General features: G+C 51.1%; 1 protein-coding gene across 8 annotated transcripts in view; it reads right to left on the reverse strand.

Moving 5' to 3' along the window:
* The window catches only part of MBNL1 (muscleblind like splicing regulator 1), a 67012-nt gene extending 50451 nt beyond the window's left edge, over positions 1 to 16561 (reverse strand). For 2 of the 8 annotated variants that reach the window (XM_050307782.1, XM_050307778.1), the window contains exon 1: positions 874 to 1737. In XM_050307782.1, the coding sequence (XP_050163739.1) occupies positions 874 to 1047 (174 nt within the window). In that variant the 5' untranslated portion in view covers positions 1048 to 1737. Of the gene's footprint in view, positions 1 to 873; positions 1748 to 16259; positions 16381 to 16454 lie in introns of those variants that run through there. The other 6 variants (XM_050307776.1, XM_050307775.1, XM_050307781.1 and 3 more) reach the window with 6 other exon arrangements.
* Positions 16562 to 16836: the final 275 nt, after the last annotated feature.

The raw sequence follows: 16836 nt of genomic DNA on the forward strand, positions 1-16836 counted from the left end.
GGGCCCAGCAACAGAAAATCACACTGGAGACAAAGCTGACAGACACATCTCTGCTTCCCAACTTCTGATTTTTTCATGACTCCACTGAATTAACTGGGTACTTGTTTGTGGGATGAGTATTTTACATAGTCCATTTAATTCATGGAAAACTAAGGGAAGGCAAAGGGACCCACACATTTGATGCCCATCACTGAAACTACAGCTACAGTGAAACAACAGTCATACATTTACAGTACCTAGCCTGGATAAGCACTCCTGCAAACCCTCTCTGCTCTTGCCCTGCTTGCACATCCAGAGGCCCCTTGCTTTCTGCTAAGCGCCGTCCCTCCCTTAAGCAAGTGCATTTAGGAAAAAGATGGGATAACCACAGCAGTGCCAACCACAGAACGGCATGCAGGGTGCTCACAGACACCCGAATAACCCAGGGAGGAAAACACTCTTCTAAGGTTCACCATCAGCTGTCCAGAGACACCAACAACCTGCTGGTAGTTACGAGATGGAAACAAATCCTCATATTGCTTACGTGGTTTGTGCTATTAAAAACAAAGAATCCTTACAGTGACTTTGCTGTTTCTACGTGAAGTGCCCTTTATTCCAGCTACAGGCAGAGAATAATTTGGAGGCAAAGAATGAGATCCTGCAGCCATACCAGAGGATTTGAGCCCTGCCAGGCGTATTTTCCCTTCATTCCCCCTATCCTTCCCCTGAGGAAAAAGAGCAAAACAAATCGACAGGCATCAATAAAATAAAAGCAGCAGAACACCCCACTGCTGGCAGCCAGCACGCGCTCCAGTTCGGCTGCAGGGCTCCTCTGGCTACAACTGCTTCTTTCATTAACTACATATCCTTGAATATAATGCAATATTTACTCACTTTCAATGAGTCAAAGCAGGCGATTACACGTCCGTTCTCAACTTGGCAGCTTTTCGATGGGTGTGCAAATTTACATTCCGTGTCTGGTCTCGAGCAAGTCCCCCTTTGGAACTCCCTACACACTTCCAGCGTTAGCCATTTTGTGTCCCGGATCGGCGTGACGCTAACAGCCATCTTTAGATTTTACAGGTAGTTAAAATTTCCAATAAAAACGAGGAGCTGAACTGATGAACTGGAAATGATGAAAGTGCCACCTCCAGAGCACAGTTTTCCCCCGCTCCCTACGTTAAAATAAGTACGTGTAAAACCGGGTGGCTGCAATCCCGAGGAAGAGCTGTGTCACCAGAGTTCGGGGGGCGAGCCCGCTGCTGGGCCGGGCAGGCCGGCTCTGCCAGCCAGGTGCGCCTGCGGGAGCGTGGCCGGGACGAGCCCCGCGCTCAGCAGCCCATCCTGAGAGCGGGCGTGGGGCCGCGGCGGCTGTGGCAGCGCCTCCCGAGGGCTCCCGGGCCGGCGGGCTGGCAGGTGCGTCCGGGCAGCGATGGCAGCGGGCTCTGCGGTGCGCTCGGGATCGATTAGTTTGGCATAGACAGATGCAGCAGTTTAGAGCAACGACCGACACCGGCTTTGGGCTGGGGTTTTTGTCCTCTCCGCGGCCGTCGGGCGTCAGCGCTCTGACCTTCGGGGCACACTTTAGTGCACAGTGCGGCGGCGGCGGGGGCGCAGCGCCGGACCCTCCTCGCAGCGGCGCGGGGCTGGCAGCGGAGCAGCGCTGTCGTCGCAGTCTAGCTGGCAGCAAGCAAGGCAAAAGCAGCGGCTGCTCTAGAAGCGGTCCCAAGCAGCAGCGACGTCAGGAAAGGCACTTCTTAGTACCAACCTGTGGAGAGAGCAGACACGTTAGGGGCGGCGGGCGCCCCGCGAGCCGCGCCCCGCGCAGGGCAGTCCCGGCGGCGGGGCCGCGTCCCCGCGCGGGCCGGCGGCCGCTCCGCCCGCGGCCAATCGCGGCGGGCCTTGCAGCGACACCGCGGGCAGGCAGCCAATGGCGGGGGCCGTCTTATGAAAGGTCGCGCCTGTCAGACGCCGGCCGCGCTGCCCCGAGCGCGCCCGCGGGGGGGACGCGCGCGCGGCCCGGCGGGGCCGGGGCAGGGACAGGGGAGGGGACAGGGACAGGACACAGGGATAGGGACAGGGCACAGGGTAGAGGGACAGGGATAGGGACAGCACCGCCCGCCGCGCCCGCCCGCCGCCCTCGCAGCGCCTCGGGCCCGGCGCCGCCCGCCCGCCCGTCCGCCGGGGCTCGCCGGGGCTCGCCGGGGGACGCGGCGTGCGGAACGCGGGGGCGGCGCGGGAACGGCCCCGGCCCGGCCCGGCACACCCGCCACACCGCTGACCGCACACGGACACCGGCACCGCACCGCGCCGCCCCGGCTCCACCATGAACAGCCTCGCCGCAGAACCCGCGGGGCCGGGCGGGAGGACGGCGCTCCGCCGAGCCCAGGCTCACATGCCCCGCTCCGCCACAGAAGCCTGGTGCCACCTGCAAATACAGCTCTAGAACGGTCACCTGCGCCTGCTGTCCCCGCCTGAGGATCTCCGAGGAGCAGCCCAGAGGGGCCCTGGTGGCACGGCCCGGGACGTGCTGACGGACAACACCAACAACGGGACTGCGTCCCCAACAGCATCCTCCTGCCTGCCTTTGGGGAAAGGTTGTTCCCGTCAACATCCTTCTAAAAAGACACCGCTTCATCATCTTCCTACTTCCCACCAGCCCCAGAGCGGGTCACTGCCACAGTCACCACGAACACAGCCCGGGAAGCGATGCTGTCTGCGCGGATGCAAACCAACACGAAAAAGCTACAAAGAGTCTTTTTCCAGGGACCAAGTGATCAGAACAACCACGGGGGAAGGAAAGCACACCTAACAGAGCTAATGAGATTACAACAGGCACCGTGGGTTCCTTGCCAGGACACTTGTAATCACGCCACATTTTTAATCCCTGCTAGCAAGAGGCAAACAACTGTGCATAATTACTTACAAGCACAAGTTAACAACTGTCTTCATGGTAAACGCAGATACTCATTTGCTTCAACTGCCTAAAGCTCCCAAGTCAGGGTCATCCTGTCCCACTAGTCACTACTCCTCAGTGCTTGGGATATTGAAGACTCAGGTCTTGAAAACTTGTTCCCTAACAAGAGCCCAGGCACACCAGTTTGGCTCTCCCACCAGTGCCACTCTCACAGCCATGACAGATTAGCACCGAGAGATCTGAAAGCCCAGAACACGCTGCCCTGCCCAGGGCCATGTGCCAGTGGGTCCACCAGGCCCACAGGGCATCCCAGCTGCCCCATGCAGGACTGCCAGCACAGCAGAGCTTTCGGGAGCCTCCAGTCAAGGTGCACTGCAGCTCGTCCTCCTCAGGCGAGAGCTGGATCCGCGTCCCGCCATCACCCTGCGCCGCACAACAACTGCTGAGTGTTATTCTGTGACAAGTGTCTGTTCCCTGTGGGACCCTCAGGACAGGGTGCTGCTGCAGGAAGAGCTCTACAACAAAGCTGTGGAACAGCTCTAAGCAGGGTTTTTTCCTGTTCATCACTTTGGTACCCAATCCATACCAACAAGCATTGATTTTTCCAAACACCAAGAAGAGTTAGAGCAGCAGTTGATGTATTTTACACGCAGAAGCCAATGCAAGTTAAAGGCCACGCTTTCCAAACGAGATATTTAATTTCACTCCCATTACACAAGTAGTCACCCCTAACGAGGAATGAAAGAGAGCATGAAGGCAGCACACAAAATGAGAACAGATGAAAACTAGCTTTTGTGCTCACACATACTCACAGGAGAAGTCCTGCTCCTGCTGAGGTCAGGGATGTACCTGTGAGTGCACTAAGCCAGGCTGAATTCCACCCCTCCTCCTTCAGGCTGCCAGCCACAAGAAGAAAAGTATTACTCCGAGGAGCTGTAATGCCTCGAAGGTAAATCTTCAGAACGTGAAGAAATACTAAATGTATATTTGTCTGCACAGTTCCTTGAAGAAAAAGTGTTTTGTCAGAATTTGTTATCTACCTGAAAACAGCCAGAAATGTCAGCTTTAAAAATAGTCTTCGAGCAGACATAAAGACAGACTGTGGAGCAGAGATTTATCTTCAGTATCTCCACTAAATAAAGGAAGATGCTAGTATAGAATTATAATTTTTTATCTCCATAAACTATTTCCCCTCACTTTGAAACTCCCTTGGGATATCCCAAGCCACTAAGGAGTCCCCAAGAAGCCTCAAATGCTACAGGACATACTGTCTGCAAAACCCAGGTGACACCTGGGATGTCTCCTTTGGACTCTTTAATAAGCTGAGAAGGACTGCAGCAAATCCAGGGGGAGAACCGTAGGGACAGGCAGGAAAAGGACTGAACTGAACTTTTTATTTCATTAAAACTGATTTAGGAGTAGAGTTTCTAGACCTCACCTAGTAGGCCAGTCAGTACTAAAGGCTTTTCTTAATCCACAGGTAGGTTTTGAAGTTCAACTTTTGAAATTTGGAAGGATTTGCTACTTGTTTTGGGAATGTTGCAACATTGGTTTGGCCAAAGCATGGCCTTGCCTTTACTGATTATTTGGAATACAAGGAAAATGAGGCTAAAAATGTTGAAAGCAAATTTTAAAAGTGATTCTCAGAAAAAAACAGAAGTAACACCGAGAAGTCATTCCTTAAGAGGGTAACAGAGATGACTCAGTTGTCTGCTGAGCTGGGTCAATGAAAATGATTAAGAAACAGCCTCACAAATCAATAGGAAGGTTATCTGGAAATGCCCAAGAAAGTAAAACTAACACAGAAGAGAGTCCTATTACTTCCCATTATTGCTATAAAGAAATGTTGTACAGCCAGGTTAATGATACGTTTTCCTCCTCATTACAGTCTTTGACACAAAAATAAGGTGTCTCCCTGCACTGGGAATTGTTCTTAAAGAGCCATTGTTTTCACTCTTCCTGTAACTGGGTTTGCTGGACGTCTCTGTTTTCTCTATCTCAACTCACACACGTCTCTCAGAAAAAAGACGTATAAAGCCGGGCAGGCAAAAAGCCCAACACTGAAGGAGAAGATGGCAGGAAAGAATGCTATTTTTATGCTCAGAGAAAGTGGAAGCTGAAAACACCAGTCTCAGTGACATGAGAACTGTCAGCAAGAACAGATAATTACACAACGTGAATTCATCCTCATGACAATGACTCTAATGAGATAGGAAATGGAATAAAATCAATATTCTATTTACACTGACGGGGCAGTCCCAAAGCTTCAAATTGCCAAATGCCTGTCTTTTAAATCAAGGAACACAAAATTACTGACTGCCTTATAGTATTTTCAAAACACCTCTGCCAAACTCGAAGTTTACCAATAACATATCTCAACATAAAATTTGGAAGAGATACAGCAATTACTCCTCAGCACAACTGAGGGATATAATTATAGTGCTGTCACAAAATTAAGCTGAAACAATGAGCTAATGAACATCCTGGCCACATAACAGTATAGGATGGGGTAAAGAAAAATCCCTCTTTAGTAAACTACAGCTGAACAGCCCAGTTGTCTCGTACTGCAGCTCCACAGGAGCTGCACCCACTGCTCCCTTAGGACAGCACAGAAAAGCCAAAGGACCCCTCTCTGCATTTGGTGCTTTCGTGTATACCAGGAACAAATGGAGTGCAAAGGCAGAGCAGAGAGCAGCCAGCTCTGGAGCAGGACTGCCCAGGTACTGTACCCTGAGATGGGTTCCATAGTTCCCCAGCCCAGCAGCTTGGGACTCAGAGCCTGGTAAAACTACAAGCACACGTTAGCTCTGAATTACTGAGTCCCACACTGGATTTGTAAAAAACTGCCAACACTGCTTCTGTGACCCAGATATTTTGCATGATGTACATAGTTCTAGTAGTAGTAGTAGTACTAGTGTTTTAAAGGTTTTTTCTGTACTGTTTTAGCTCTGACAGACTCGCCTGGTGCAACCTCCCACTGACTTCAGTGGCTCCTCCGGCACATCCCAATCAGATGTGGTTTTATCCTGAGTCTATTTCAGTTTCTGAAACTGCTTTAGCAGAAGCACCTAACTGTGACATTCCATCTGAATTTAACATACCCAAGTGCGCTCAGTTCACGCAAACGGGATAAATAATGAAGAAGAGGCCACACATTGTACACTACGTGCCCTAGTCACGTGCAGAAATCAGGTACTGCTCCGAGATTTCCATCCCTAATCAAACCACTGGCACTGACATACAAATCCCCCAGCCCAATCCTCTCTTACTTTAGATTACAGTAATGCTATTTTCAAGTCAGAAAGTTACACTGCAAATTCCATAAACCCTCTTTCCTTTAAGGAGCAGACAGTTACAGATTAGCCACTATTGCTGCAATTTTAAAAATCTTTAAAGTCAAGAAATATGCCTGTTGATTTCTCTTTTTAATAACCTGGGCCATATATCAGTTTCCCTTACAAAGTTTGGGACTTGAGGGACATGCAGCATTCACAGCCTGACAGCATTAGCTGGACGTGTATTTATGAACGAGAACAGGGACAGGCCAGTGCCTGTCTCGGACAAGGACGTGGCACGAGCTGTTATTCTGCTCTTGCAACTTCAAGCCAGGGGCACAAAAGAGGGATGGATTACTCTGCCTTTAACCCATTTTCCATCAAATTTATGTATTACAAAGAATTCACATACCCATCCCCACCACCGAACTTGCAAATACTGTTTCTGGTAATACAAACATACCCACACTGTAATTCCTTTATGATAACATCCACATAATGTATTGTAGAAATGGGAAGTTCTGTATTACCCTGGCATAGGGGAATTTCAACCTTAAAAGAAGTGAAATTTCCCAAGCAAGTCTAAAAAGAAGTTGTTTATCTTTAAAAATAACAGTAATCTAGTGATGCAAGTTAAAATTCTAAGAAGTAACAAACTGAACAGAAAAAAAACAGGAGCTCTTTTATTAAAATCAGTCTTACATGCTTGTTCTAATTAATAGTAATTTTAAACATGTTGTTTCTATACGAAGATATTTGAGAGGCCCTAACAAAACAACTAGGCACTCTTCCGAAAACGACAAGCTATTTATTAATCAGACTCCTGCACATTTTGTTTGATTAACTGCAAATGTACACAAGCCAAGCGAGGCAGGAGAGCAGCGAGATGACCCAAGTTGGCAGTGGGGTCAGACCAGATCAGGCCCCCCAAACGGGGCAGCACAGACTTGTGAAACCTTCCCTCCTCCCTCCTGCACCGTGCAGGTGTGTGACCCTCACCCTCATTTCCCGGCCTGTCCCAGTGGGAGCAGGAGTCGGGTGCTCTCCTCAAGAACAGCCATGTGGCAAGCCCGAGGGTGAGTCCCACGGGAGAGGTTCAAAGCTGGGAGGTACCTGTACCAGCAAAGAGGATACTGCACACAGCTGGAAACACTGCCATAGTGACAGGTGATTTCTAACCGTACGTGTGTGCATGCATTTATATAAAACGTGATTATTGGCATCGTCCATGATAACCTCCACCACAGAAAAAAAAAATCCATGTCCATGACTCAGCAAGGGAAGCAACTGCTTCCTTCTGCCAGCAAATTCCGCTGTGCCAATGGTTTCAGGGAGGAGAAGTGACCCAGAGGAGCTCTCACTGGTGAGAGGTGCAGCAGACACCCCCCCAGCTTCTTGCAGGCCCAATGCTTAAACATCTCTCGTCCCAGAAGGGAAAACACACCGGCACCTTGGTACTGCTCAGGTTCCCACTTTTCACAATCAGATAAATGGGGTTTCACTTCCTAATGCAGCTGCCACGTGGCCTTGGTGGCAAAAGGTGTCTTTTCCTTCCCCAGAAATGGCTGGATAGAGCAGTGGGGAAAAGGAGTCCTGAGAGACCACTGCAGTGAGCTGCTGATGGAGCAGGGCATACACAGGGCAATACTGACATTATTATTGATTTGTTACTAGGAGCACTTGCTCCAGTCAACAAGCTCATCCCTGTCTGGACCCTCCCTCCCAAATTCACCCCCAACACCAAACTCCAGATTTCAAAGTTCTTGCCCATTACCATGGCAATTGCTTTGCTGGGAGGATAATTTTGAGTCAGGAGTCTGAATGCAGCCACCACATCCCTGCACACATCAAATTACTTGGTGAGATTAAATCCGAGCTAATTACCAGGAAGGGAACGGGCCATTCGTGTCACCTGCTCCAAGCTGGAGCTCACTCCCAGTGAGAGGCCTCTGCTGGCCCTGTGCTGTCACACAGAGAGGGACACACGGGGCTGATGAGGAAGTACTCAGCACCATTCCATGGGGGCACCTTCCTACCCACTGTCTGCTGCATAACAGGCACTGTCCAGCCAGGCCCAGCAGAGCTGTGGGAATTAGCTGGACTGCTTCACCTTGCATCTGACTTGAGGGCAACCAAAAAGGGACGTGAGTGCAGCTGAGGAGGAACTCGTTACACCGAGTTCCACTTTCAGCAGCCGTTAGAGCTCAGCAGCTGACGGCCTGGGCACCTCAGCTCGGCCATGGTGAGCTGTGGCCACACAGGGACAATCACTTGCTTCCCTCCAAGGACCAGAAAATTTCGTGGGAATAGGGAAAGCGGGGTCACTGGCACAGTCTGGACTGAAGGAATGCAAGTGGCAGAGCAGCCCCCTGGCTCTGCAGCAAGGCCAGGCAGCACTGGGGGGACTCCAAGGCCACCCCAGCGTCCCACAGTGGCAGCACTGCTGTGCTGGGGACACCCGGAGCGGGTGCCAGCTCACTGCCAGCTCAGTGGGAGCACAGCACTGCCCAGCTTGGTCACTGACAACATGAACCACAGAGCAAGGACAGTGCTGGAACCCACTGGGTGTCTGCTGAGGGACAGGGGACACAGAGGCCACGTTCCCATCCACCCTGTCTGTTCCTCAGTGAATCTCAGATCCCAGATATTTTCTATTTTTTGATACACTCTGGCCTTACATTTAATTTTTTGTCAATCATATCCTTTCAGGATAAAAACTTGTACCACTTCTCAGAAAATACAACAAATCTATATAATTTCTTTTCATTAGTTACATAAGAACCTAAATCCCAGAGAGTTTTTAACTCTCTGTGCTCTGCCACCATCTGAGGTATCTGAGATCACTGTCATGCAGTAATACAAAAGCAAAATGATTCTTCCATACACAGTAAAACTAATCCAGTTTAGGAGACTGCTTTCTTTGACTTAACAGATATCCAGACACAGACAGTGCTCAGCAGCACAGAAACACTTACTGATGTGATTAATTCTACATCGTGACCAACCTCACCCAAGCTAAATAAATACATATGTCTTCAGATACTAAGGAAAAACTCCAAATTAGTCACTGGTATTAAAGAGAAGTAATAAAAATAATAAAAACTGCATGACTATGTTTTATTTTAGGAAAGAAGTGGAAAATGTCTTTGAGACAATTTTTAATCAGTATTTTGCTTTAGTATATTGTTCTTTGTTCATCTTGAATCATGATATTTATATAGCTAAAAACAACCATGAGAAACAACCCACTAATGACCCCTGTTTGGAACAGGTTTGGCTGCACAAGATCTCAGCCAGGAGAGCTGCCAGACACACAGGGGTGGGTTAGGAAGGGACTTCTGAGCTGGACTGATTGTGTCAGAGATGGCAGTGGGGCCCTAACACTGAGCCATGGAATTTCTCACATGGAAGACTTCTCTCTATCCTCTACTTGGGTTCTCCTCAACATGTTCCCTCTTCCTCTAACATACCCATACAAGCTACCCAAATTGAATACACAGTGAAGGAGTTTTGGGGAAAGCTCAAAAGATCACAGTTTTCATTGTATTTTCTCTCTTCTCTCTAAAAGCCATTGAAAAACACCAATTATGAAAGTTTAAATCTCTACTCTTACACAAAAAAACATGGAATCTTTGGAAAACAGCTTCTGAAAAGGGTTAAGAAAAAGCAGTTTTTAAAGAACAGTTATTAAAGACAAAATGCTTAGAAGTTGTAGAAAACAAAACAAACAAACCCAAAGCATTAATTTTGTCAGTTACGGAGAAAAACAAGTGAAAGAAGTTCAAATTCTTGTATTTCAGTTCCACCATTAGCTGTATTTAATTAGAAGAATCGAATGGAGCTGCGTCTACTTTTCACAACAAAAAACACATCATTAAAGATTTATTTATGGAATATATTTGCACATAAATACAGGAGCTCAATAAAATGCTGATAAGCAGCAAATAAGATATCTGCCCAGGGACTTCCTTCCCAGCAGTCTGCAAAGCTCCAGCACGGCAGCAAGTGCCGGCATTCCCAGAAAAACATTTTTAACTGCTACACATCAAAAAGCTGCAAAACACATAATTACATTATCAGGATCACAGACTCACTACCTTTGATTTTTTACTGCTTGAAAGAAGGCTCAAAGTCCACTGAAGTTGTGCCTACATATGGAGCACAAAAGGATTCCCATATAAAATTACGGATAAAGAATAATGGACTTCACTGAAAACCAAAGGCACTAATAAACTCTTCCGAACACTGGAATAAACATTTTTGTTAGGATTGTATTCCAAGATTCAGATTTTCACAGAAGAAAAAATGGAGAGTATACTTCTCCCAAGAAATCCCCGCTGTGTTTATCAGTACGTGCAGCTGATGGGACCTTCCTCCCATGGAAGCCAGACGGCACAGGCAGCACCAAAATAGCCGGCAAGCAGCAGCCCTGGGGACCGGCGAGGAAGAGGAAGGGCGGGTGGCCCGGCACCGAGTCCAGCAGGCTCGGCAGATGCTGGAGCACCGGCTCCCGGCGCCTGCGCACCCAGACACGCACTTTCTATGGCCAATCTAGGCCTGCTGCCTGCTGCCTTCAGCTTGGCAACCTGCTTGGAAAACCTGACACATGTGCCTGGAGCGGCTCCGCAGCCTGCACGCTGCCGCACGGTGCCCGGGGAGCGCCGGGCCTAAAGGCTGCCGACCTCGGGCACATCCAGACCCGAATAACACAGCAAACTCCACGTGCTCCTGCGGCACTTTACTTACATTCACAGGCAAAGCTTATCTGCTCCAGTGTCGTGTCACTGCAGCACAGATAATGTCACTGCAATGCCACAGCTACAGCAGCCTCAGGAGCGCTCCTGTCCGGCACATCCCACGGGGGGCTTGACACCCACCCACAGTCCATCCCCACCCACTGCAACAGGGGAGCCTGGGGTTACCCACAACCCAGAGAGGAGCCCCGAGGGCCTTGCAGGACTGAGCTGGGCAGCTCTGATCTCTCCCTTTTTTAGAAGGAAAAAATTCCCATTAACTGCTCTGGAAGCAGGATTGGGCCCAGAGCCCAAAAATGCCCTGGGTTCCCAAGTCCTTACTCACTGCTCGCAGTTGGACTCGCTCGCAGCAGAGCCAGCAGCACAGCAGGAATGTGTGGAGCTGCTGCAGGAGGATCTGGGAGCCTGGGGCCCGGCACTGCTCTCCGCTCCTCCAGCCTGTGCCTGAGCTCAGCCAGGGCTCCGTACGTGCTGCATTAAATACCAGCCATGTAGGGTACAAACGCGGCCCTCGCTCCCCGCGCCATCCGGAGGGGGAATGCAGATGCCATCAGCCGCCTCCCGTGCAGGCTCTGCAGACCTGAGTGCACAGCCACCCCAGTCAGGACACGCTATTTAAAACGCTTTCAACGTTTCACTTTTCTCTGCAAATAATACCTGCTCCAAGTTCAAGTCCAAGGCATTTTTTGCCTTGCCAGATGATCTGCGACCGTCTCATGACTTATTACATTGTTATCGCCGCTAAGCTGAGCAAACAGGGCTGCTAAGTCTATTAATCTTCTGGAACACGAAGGCTGAAACCGTAGAAACAAAACATCTCACTACAAGATACATAAAATGTGCTATAAGGAGATAAGGGGGGAATTCAGTGCACGCTCTGGTAAGTTTTTTCTGTGCCACTGCAAGCGAGGCTGACGCACTTCTGCAAGAGCCGACTCTGGATGTAATGCTACCGACAAGTTACATAAGGCAAAAGAAATTCCTTTTACAAGAGCAGCCTGCCCCGGGGGCAGCCAGCAAGATATGCGTCCCACAGGAGAACCTGGGCACTCTGCAGACGGTGGAACTGCCACCTGTACACTCACAGAAGGACTGGTACATGGAACCCGACCCAGACAGGTTAACCGTGCCGCTGGGCGGGAACTCACTGCCCAAAATGCCAAAGGGCTGGACATATTTTAACTTAACCATTACTTATTGCTTTCTATTGTGCTGAAATTCACCCCACTCTGCCACCCATATTTCTGCATATTTATGTCCAAAAATATTTTTCCGTGAAAATAAATATTTGGCCTATTTGCCCAAAGCAAAGGTCCCACGAGCACACAGGAGTCACATTTTACAGCAGTGCTCGGATCAGAGCAGCTCCAGGAGGTAGTGGGGCTGCGGAAGGACAGACCGATCCGGGGGCTGAGCCTGTGCCCTGGGCTGGGCTAATGCTGGTCATGCATTTGGCTTAGAGAGAGAGCAGAACTTACTGCTGGTTCCGAATGCACAGATCAGGGGAAACCAATATTTGTCCCTGGCTTTATTCTTCGAGCAAAGCACTAAGATATTCCCACACTCTCTGCACAGACTGCTGAAGGGAGAGTGGGCTCCAGCATCCTGACAGGAACCACACCCCGCTATGAAATGACTTATGCAAAGCCTTCACCTCTCACCTCTGCAAATTAACTTGGTATTTTCTTATCTTGGGATGTACTGAAGTTTCATCACAACTGTGACGTGCTTTTACTGGTCCCTTGTCCTTCCTTGCTAATTGACACTAATGGAATGACAATTGCACATATTCATGACAGAGCGGTTCCAAATGTAACTGAGGGCAGCAATCAAACACATTCACATGTTTATCCTTTTGGTAAATAACCATGGGGCAGGAGGAAGGAAATATTGTTTACTTTGCTGCCTTACTTGGGAAACTAAGTTTACAGTATATAATTGTAAATAAAACAAAATTAAAAAGTAATAATCATAGGCAACTGCTCTAATCCCTGAGGCACACAAACAGAGACCACCACTCATGCAGGGGAAGGAAAGCCCTGGAGCCTCTGCCCTGCATGGGACTGGGCACTGGAGCAGGGCAGACTGAAGTGTAGGAGTTCCCAGGGAAGCAATCCAACCCTCTCAGATCCTCCCCTCTCCCCTCCTTCTGGACAGGAGTAGTAGCAGGAATTTGTTGATAAATACTCATAGTTGCAGAAGTCATCCTCGGCGTGGACATAAATAATAAAAATATGACAACAAAAGGGAACAGAACATTTCCTGCAGTTTCACCTTAGCAAGCTGGTCTTTGCTAACAGCAAAATCACCTTACAGCATTCCCACTGAAAATGTGCTTTAAGGCAAGGATTATCCACTGGTTCCTGAGCTGGAATCATCCCCTGTTTGGGCATCCACTGCACCAAGGCCACAGAATGGAGCATACACCTGCCCTCCACAGACCCCTCAGACACACACTGCAGTGAGTGCATTACAGATTCTCCTCAGCAGGATCTTCCCTGCTGATGAAATTTTGGAAGGCAGCATTCCCGGTGCTCCCAAGACACACAAACTGGACAAGAACAAGAAACCTCCATGCAAAACAGGCTTTAAAAGAAAGCAACTGCAGCACCTGTCACTTTCAAATGCTTATCCATCTGTGGTATTTGTCACAGAAGTGTCTAAAAATGTTAGTTGATTCAATCCTTGGCCTGGCTATAGGAAGCAGAATATAGATAACTCAGTAATTATTACCTAGTAATACCAGAAAATGATGAACAGCACCTGAGACTTAGCAAAGCAACAAAGTAGTACAATTCAGGAGGTGGAGCAATGCAGGACAAAATCAACCTTGTTCCAAAACCGAAAAGGAATGTCTACATTTAAGGCTTGAAGCAACTTCATTCATTTCTGATTATACTGTTGAACTTCCCAAAGCAAAACGAACCAAGAGCATTTCCAGTCTGTAGTAACCTCAGCCAGAACCCTGGAATTTTTCACGTGGCCCCCCCCATCCCCCAGCACAGCACAGAGGGCCGTGTGCCCCTCACGGAGCCTCCCCCACACCCCCGGCCTCTGCACGCTGGCCACAGCGAGGCAGCCAAAGAACAACTCCCTGGCCTGACTGCCAACAGAAAACCCTTTCAGCAAAGACTGTTCCCAATTATGATTACTCCCACTATTAGATAATAATATACCAGAGAAATTCTAATTTAAAATTCTCCGCTTCCACTAATTAAACTGCTTCACTGATATTCCTACAGACAGACACTATCCACTGCCTTGCTAATCCACCCAATCTAAACCTCTAACACCTCCTGCCCCGAGGGTGGAGATTGTTGGGCACCTGCCCAGGAGGGACCAGGCTGGAGGCAACTGTGGGATACATCCAAACTGGCCATTTCCCATGTTTACAGCACAGCTTTCAGCCCAAAAAACATGGAGCACGTGCTTGTCTGGCATGTGGCACATCTCTGCTTCCCAACACTCCTGGAGACAGCAAGCACAGAGGAGGATTTGGTGGGAAAATGAACAGCATTCACAAAGGCAGGACGTTCCCAGCCCGGGGAAGGCTGGTGCTGGGTAGGGGAGGGATGGAAACCATGCACATCCCCTCGGCTGCAGCCTGGGGGTTCCCAGGGCAGCCTTGGCACTGCTGCTGACTGAAGTAATTACAGAGATCGCTCACATAATGCCCCAATTTCATCCACTGATTCAAGTGCCCCACAGTACCACAAAGCATCCCTGGACCCGGCCCTTTGCTGCCATTCAGAAGAAATTTAATCCAATGATGGCTTTAAGGAAACGAGACAATAAACACACCCTGGCACTTTCGCTCTCATGTATCAGAACAAGAATTCTGCTCCTGCATATCTTTCCTCAGTAGCCTGAGTAAATAACAACTGCACTATCCTGAACTTTTATGGGTCACACAAACCAGGCAGACTCCACAATTACCTTTAATTCAGACATACAACATACAGAGCAACAAGTTTTCCAAATTTTCTCTTGAAACTTGAACTGTTCAGTCATCACCACTGCTTCTCCATTTAAACAGCCTTTTACTAAGCAGCCTTTAACTAAGCCTGGAGCAGTTTTCCAGCTCAGCAGCCCTGAGCTTTTAAATCCAGGCCTTTAAACCCAGGGCAGTCCAATTCTGTTTTACAATGTTCCAGTCTACACCTGATCCAGCATGAGCTGGGGACAGCAGAGAGACAGAGGCCTCACAAAATTTCAGTCCCAAAAGCACATGGTGCAACCGTGGAGCTCAGCTTCCACATACAGCAATCCTGTCACCACTGCAGTGAGCCGGGGGGCAGGGGTGAGGCAAGCCTTTAATTTCTTCCTCTTTTAGCCACTTTACATTGTCATAATACTGTTTGATGCCAGCAGGCCTGCCCAGGGTCAGTGCCACACAGAGCCAGCTTGGCAGGAGTCTGTAATCTGTCCTCAGGCTCTCACCCCTAACTTCCCCAGCAGCAACAAGTGCCATCGGTTAATTATTCATCATGCAAATCATTTCCTTGTCACTTTGGAATGTGTTGTCTTTTCATTAGATCTCTTTTTCCGTCATGCTAAAGACAACATAACCCAGTTAGTTATTCCCGTTACTATTCATTACTCCCATTCCTCTCTCCCTTGTTACAACCCTTCCCTAAACCTGCTCTCCCGCGGTTCACCATCTCTGTCACCCGTCTCCTGCGGCTGCTGCTGTGCTTTGGGGCATGTATTCCCCGCCTCGAAAAATCACCAATAGAAATCACTTCTTTCTAAAAGAAACAATCACATATTTTTCCAAGACAACCATCTTACACAGACAACATCCCTGCGTTTTTCTCTTCCACTATACCAACGCCTTAACAAACCGACTTGCTCTCAGCTGCAGAACAAAGTTCTGAATCCCAGAACGCCCCCAAGAAGAATGCAAGCCCGGTGTTCCCGCGGCCCGCAGCGCGGCCGCTCCGGGCCAGGCCGTGCGGGGAGCGGCTCCGGCCATGCCCGAGAGCTGCGCCCGCTCCGCGGCCCTCGGTCCCGCCCGCCGGAGACACCTCGGCGTGGGGCGGTCCGGGCAGCCCCGGCCCCGGCCCCGGCCGAGCCCCCGGCCCCGGCCCGCCGCTCCGAGCGCCGCGGCCCCGCCGCTCGCCCCGCGGCCGGAGGGGCCGGGCCCCGCCGGGGACACGCGGGGGGAGCCCCGCCGGGCTCTGTCCCGGGGAAGGGCAGCGGGGCCCCTCCCGGGCCCCGGCGGAGCTCGGTGCCGGCCCCCGGGCCGCCGAGCGGGGCACCCCTGTTCCCCGCCAGCCGCCGCCCCCGGGCCTGCCGCAGCCGCAGGCGGGCCGTGCCCCGCCCCGCACTCACCCGGGCCTGCCGGCGGGCCCTGCCGGCGCGGCCCGCCCGGCTCAGCGGCTCATGCTGACGGTGCCGCCGGCGCGGCGGGCGGAGCAGCGGCCCGGGCTCCCCGCGCCGGCCCCGGCCCCGCTTCCGCCGCCGCCCCCGCCCCGCCCGGAAGCGCCGCCCGGCCCCGGGCCCGCAGCTCGGCCCGGCCCCGCTCACCTGGTGCGGCGGCGGCTCCGCGCTCCGGAGCCGGGGGCAGGGCGCGGAGCAGGGCGGCGGCGCGGCGGGCTGCCCTCCCCCGGGGCCGCCCTCCCTCATCCTCCCCGCGGCGGGCGGCCGGCGCCTCATGAGTCACCGAGCCCGGGCCCGCACACGTGCCCGGCCCCGCCGCCTCCGGCCGGGGGAGGAGCGGCAGGGGCGGCGCTGCCGGGGCCCGGCGGGGTCCGCACCACACCCCGCGCCCCCCGAACGCCGTCCTGGGGAGGCGATCCTCCTGGGATCTGCTTCCCGGGGCCGGCAGGAGCGCCCTGCTTCCCTCCGGCTGCCCGCCCTTCCTTCATCTTGGCGAGTCAAGCCCCTTGCAGAGCGGTCGGGTTTGCCG

This window comes from Myiozetetes cayanensis, unplaced genomic scaffold (genome assembly GCF_022539395.1).
Source record: "Myiozetetes cayanensis isolate MyiCay16 unplaced genomic scaffold, myiCay2020 scf13, whole genome shotgun sequence".
Classification (NCBI taxonomy): domain Eukaryota; kingdom Metazoa; phylum Chordata; class Aves; order Passeriformes; family Tyrannidae; genus Myiozetetes; species Myiozetetes cayanensis.